This window comes from Pteropus alecto, unplaced genomic scaffold (genome assembly GCF_000325575.1).
Source record: "Pteropus alecto unplaced genomic scaffold, ASM32557v1 scaffold157, whole genome shotgun sequence".
NCBI lineage: Eukaryota > Metazoa > Chordata > Mammalia > Chiroptera > Pteropodidae > Pteropus > Pteropus alecto.
The window spans coordinates 2,949,560-2,954,983 of NW_006440626.1; the positions used below are offsets into that span (position 1 = coordinate 2,949,560).

General features: G+C 53.4%; 1 protein-coding gene across 3 annotated transcripts in view; it reads left to right on the forward strand.

The window, feature by feature from the left end:
• Positions 1 to 2,973, forward strand: part of TNFRSF13C (TNF receptor superfamily member 13C) — a 3,623-nt gene extending 650 nt beyond the window's left edge. Inside the window, exons 2-3 of one of the 3 annotated variants that reach the window (XM_006917368.3) lie at positions 7 to 166; positions 658 to 2,973. In XM_006917368.3, the coding sequence (XP_006917430.1) occupies positions 7 to 166; positions 658 to 842 (345 nt within the window). In that variant the 3' untranslated portion in view covers positions 843 to 2,973. Of the gene's footprint in view, positions 1 to 6; positions 167 to 657 lie in introns of those variants that run through there. The other 2 variants (XR_001517365.2, XR_003047958.1) reach the window with 2 other exon arrangements.
• The last annotated feature ends 2,451 nt before the right edge of the window (positions 2,974 to 5,424 follow it).

Genomic DNA, 5,424 nt, shown 5'->3' on the forward strand with positions numbered 1-5,424 from the left:
GCCGAGGCCGCGCTGCCGCTCCCCGCGCTGCTCTTCGGCGCCCCCGCGCTGCTGGGCCTGGCGCTGGCCCTGGTCCTGGTGGCCCTGGTGAGCTGGAGGCAGCGGCGGCGGCGGCGGCGGCCCCCCGGGCCGGCTTCCCCAGAGGCCCGGGACAGAGAGCAGGACGGTGAGTTCCGCATCGAGGGGACCCGAGAGTCCCCGAGAGGCACTGCCCAGTCTGAGAGTGTCCACGGGCAATGTGGGGGTGAGGGCCCTGTGAAAGCGGGCGAGGGCTACTCTGAAACTCCGAAGCTGAGCAGGTAGACTGTGATGCCCAGCGCCCCAGTCCCAATGAGGGGCACAGCTGTGGCCTCTCTGACCGACCCTGAGGAAGACGCAAGGCCGGGGAGCCGGGCCTGAGACAGGCGTCCGTCCTGGCCTCTCCCGGGATGGCCGGACTGGCCGCCGCACTTCCTCTCTCTTCTGTCAACTCCCCTATTTTGCCGCCCTCTCAGCACTTCCTGTCCTGAAGACTGATCATGTGTCTTCCTACCCCCCACCCCAGGCAGTGGGGCTTCATCGACTTACCCCTCTGGGAGGGCTGTCCTTCCCGGGGAGCTTCCAGAAGGGGGATGGCAGAGGCTGTGACCCAATCCTGACCCTGCATCCCCCGCCCCCCACCAGAACCCCTGAACAGTGTCATCCTCTCTCCTGGAGCCCTCGATGCCACAGCTCCCATCTGGCCTCCACCTACAGAAGACTCAGCCACCACTCCACCTGCCCACAGCGTCCCTGTGCCAGCCACAGAGCTGGGCTCCACTGAGCTGGTCACCACCAAGACAGCCGGCCCTGAGCAACAGTAGTGACGGAAGGGGCAGGAGGGGCCCCTGCTCTCTGTGGGTCGTCAGCCAGGGAGTTGGAGATTGAATTCTCCTCTTCACCCCCGTGCCCACCTGCCCCTTTTCTGGGAGCCAGGCTGCTCCCCAGCTAATCCCGCAGCACCACAGACAGCACAGGCGAGAGGCATGGAGTCTATGGTGTATCATGGTTTGACTTAAAACTCCATCTTTCGGAGCCCTCGAAGGTTGTGACTGAGCTCCTGTGGTTTTGGTCGGTTGGGGCACTTTGACTAGGGGGCTTCTCTTTTAGAGCGGAGAAGCCCCCGTTAAACAAAATGAACTTATGGAAAGGGTCAAGCAAGTGTAATTTGTAGCTGGGGGTTGTCTTTAATTCTTGCTCTCAGAGCTGTTTTCTGCTTTGAAACCGAGGCAAATGGCAGCAATGATGCCCAAAAAACACAATTGGTAGGTTTGCTTTGACATTGAATACAAGATGGTTTTTAAGAAATAGTTTAGATTGTGCTGATTCTCAAGTATCTGTACCTCAGTGTCAGCCCTGAGCTTGGCCCAATCCGCTTGGATGTATGATGTCATTTTCACCCCCGGTAGCAGCTTCCAGAGCCCAAGGCTTGCACTTGGGAGGAAGTCTACAGCCTCTGGGGCTGGACTGTAAACGCACACTGAGTGCACACTGACAGGCATCTTCCTCAGAGACCACGTGGTGTTCCAGCCGCCTCCAAGGCACACTCAGCCATTCACAGGGCAGGGCCCAGGATCTACAGGATGCTTCTTCATACAGAGGCCAGGCCAGGCCCGTAGCCTCGATACAGCTGAACCTGATGTCCCTTGAGCTCTCTTCACTGTGTGGCCTGCCCTCTTCAAGCACTGGGCCTGAGTGCCGGTGTCACTTGGCCATTCTGTGCCAGCCTCTGGAGTCCCTCACCATCCCAGTGGAACTGTTCCTCTGACAGTGGTGCCACTAGCTCTGGGCCTGGGGCTGAGACTGTCTCTTCCAGTTCTGGACCACACCGTACACTTGGTCAGCCACTGCCTCTCCTGCCAGCCTTCCTACACAGAGTTAGAACCTCTTGACCCAGAATGCACCCTGGACAACGCCCTTGGAAGCATCACTGGACTGGAAGTCAGAAGATGGGATTCTGGGTACCATCTTGTCCCACTGTGGGACATGGCCGCATTGTTTCATGCTCAGATGCTGTCTGCTCACCTCTCCCTGACTTGCCATCGGAGTGGCCTGCCATACACCTGCCCTTCCTGCACACCTCTTTCCCAGCTCAGCAGGCAGCAGCATTGACAGCCCTCAGGACCTGGACCCGCACGTCTAAATTTCTTGCTGGTCACTCCCCGCCGAACTCATCTCAGATGCCCCTCCCTCCAGAAAGCCAGGTGGCTGGGGTGAGGTCAGGTGGCAGGCAGTAGGCAGGAGGGTGAGGGGCAGGCCCAGAATGGCCCCAGCCATCCACTCCCTTCTTTCTCCCCGTGGGAGGAGTCTGAACTGTTTCTGGCCACCCCATCCCCCACCCCACCTTTTCCACCAGAGCTGGGGGCCTGGCCCTGGAGATGAAACAAGTGGGTGAAACCCCTCTGGGGCCCAGACATGCAAACCTCTGGCACCACTGTGTCCCAACTGAAACCCTGGCCCTCCAGTATCAGTTTCCTTTTCTGAAAAATGGGGGGTTGGATGCAAAATTCTCCTCTTGGTGCATGGCCATCAGAGGAGGACTGGAAGGCACCCCTCCTCATTTTACAGATTAGGAAACTGAGGCCCAGAGAAGAAGACTTGGCATCAGTCATCCGGCAAATAACAGAAGAGAAGTTCATTGGGGAAGAACCAGGAGCAGAGGCCAGGGGAGAGGCAAGCAGGGGGTCAGTCTCCCCCGGCCCCCAAAAGGAACCCCAACTCCCAGGGGCCTCCAGTCTCTGGCCTTCCATCCTAGTTAGTGTTTTCTAAGGCGCCTCCTCAAGGTTATCTCATTTGATCTTAATAATAGCACCTGAAGTCTACAGCCACGCTCCCCTGAATGGGCCCGATCTTGTCTGATCTCGGAAGCTAAGCTAAGCCTGGTTAGTAGTTGGATGGGAGACCACCTAGGAGTACCAGGTGCTGTAGGTGTTAAAAATAATAATAATAAAAATAAGGATGATAATAATAGCACCTGAAAGGGGTGTCGCGAGTGTTTGTTTTGCTTTTAAAAAGTGTTTTTGACTTTAAAAAGTTAAAGTATGGGTTTTATAGACACTTTCAAAAGTAATCCAGGGTGGACTCTACAGAGAAATAACCCACAGTCCAGCAATACCAGGCCCTGAGTGGTGGTTTCCTACATAGTGGTTGGTACTCATTCTACACGTATACATTCATATCTTGACTGTCATGTTTGGTGAATTCCCCCTTGCCTTTAAACACTTCACAAATAAGGTGAAAACCTTACAAATGTTGAAAAAGTTTGCCGCTGGAGCATTTGGTCATTTTTAGTTTTTATAGTCAACCGAGGTCCAAAACTATTAAGTGGAAAATTCCAGAAATAATTCATAAATTTAAAATTGCATGCCATGCTGAGTAGTGTGATGAATTCTCATGTTGTCTTTCTCTGACCCGCCTGGAACTTGAGTCATCCCTTTGCCCAGTATCGCCATGCTGTATAAGCTTCCGGCTCATTAGTCACTCAGAAGCCATCGTGGTTATCAGATACCATGCTTGTATACAAGTCACCCTCGTTTTACTTAATAATGGTCCCAAAATGCAAAAGTAGTGATGTCGGCAATTTGGATATGCCTGAGAGAAGCCATAGAGTACTTTCTTTAAGTGAAAAGGTAAAAAACTTCTCAACTTAATAAAGAAAGAAAAAAAAAATCGTTTGCTGAGGGTGCTCAGGTCTACGGGAAGAACAAATCTTCTATCCATGAAATTGTGAAGAGAGGAAAATAAATTCGTGCTAGATTTCCTGTCGCACCTCAGACTACAAAAGTTACAGCCACGGCGTGTGATGACTACTTCGTTAAGAAGAAAAAGGCATTAAATTTGTGGGTGGAAGACATGAACAGAAAAATGGCTGTGCCAGAAAGCGTTGAACCTGCGTGGAGATGGCAGCCAGGGACCCTCTGAAGCGAGTGGCCACATGCTCATCCCTTTTATCCCAGTATATGGCTATAATTGTTCTATTTTGCGATTAGTTACTGTTGTTAATCTTGCTGTGCTTTATTTATAAATTAAACTTTGTCCTAGGCATTATGTATAGGAAACAGTGTTAGTATGTAAAGGGTTCAGTACTCTCTGTGTTTTTAGGCACCCACGGGGGGTCTCCGACTTTCCTCTCACAGAGGAGGGGGATGGACGGATATTGTCACTGAGGCAGTAGCATCTCCTCGTACATAAATCCTTGCCCGAGTGTCTGTTTCCCAGAAGGAGAGTTGTTGCAACCGAAGGCCATGACCTTTTTAAAGGCCCCTGTTGGTCAAATTGCTTTTCTGAAAGTCGGGACCAGATCATGTCTGTAAGTGGGGGTTATACAGCCTATTTTACTGATAGGAAAAGAGAGGTCCAGAGAGGTGAGGGGATCTTGCCGCAGATACAATAAGCAGTGGTGGAGCGGGGCTGGACCCAGGCTCCTGCCTCTGCCCGTGCACCTGTCTGGAAGGTCACTGGCTGCGAAGCCTATCTTGGGAGTGCTGACTCCAGGTTCGACTCCTCGTTTGCATCACCAATTGGTCTCTTTTGGTAGTAAGAGAACTCTAAAATAGATTCTGGAAGAGCTGCTCGTTGGGATGGGAACTGAGGGAAGTCTCACTCCCCTAGCCTGTGTCTTACCAGTTTTTCCTGAAGGAGGGTCTGGTTTCCCCAAGGTCCCCAGGGCCCTGGCAGGTGGGGGCGGGGCTGGCTGAAGTCTCGGTTCCTCCTGGGGCTTCCTGCAGGCACCTTTCACTTCCTGCCCTGCAGCCCTGGCTCAGGGTAGGGGGTGGGGAGGCCCAGCTGGTGAGTCCAGGGAAGAAGGACCTGACGTCTTAACTCCCTCTGTCTCAGCAAGGATGGCTGCACACAGCCTTTGTCTTTAGAATCTGGTGGCATCTCAGCTTGTCTCCCCATCTTCAAAATGGAGCCTGAAGGCCACCTATCTGTCTGAGATTAAAGAGGGCATGTGGCAAGTAGGGTCTCTATCCAGGAGTGCCTCCACCTCCTTCCTTCAATGGGACACAGGCACTTCCTGCCCAGAGCCCCAGCCTTCAGCAATCCCGCCCCCCGGGAAGTGAGTTTCCCAGAGCTGGTCTGAAGCTCTGGGCTCAGCTGTTACCACCTCATCACTTGTCAGTTTACTGCCCATTGATCATGCTGGATCCCGGACACACCTGCTTGTGCCAGAGCCACTCTGGGTGGTGCCAGGAGGTCAGCCCCAGGCTCTGCCACTGGGTACTAATCTGATGGGAGAGACAGAGCAAGACACAATGACAGGACAGGATGATCCCTGCTAGGGCCAGGGAATGCCCCAAGCAGGGGAAGGACCAGTCTGGACTCCAAAGGGTGCTCTGAAGAGTAGGAGGTATGTCCTGAATCCAGAGGCAGTTTTTCTGCTGGAACAGGACAGAGAAAGGGCAT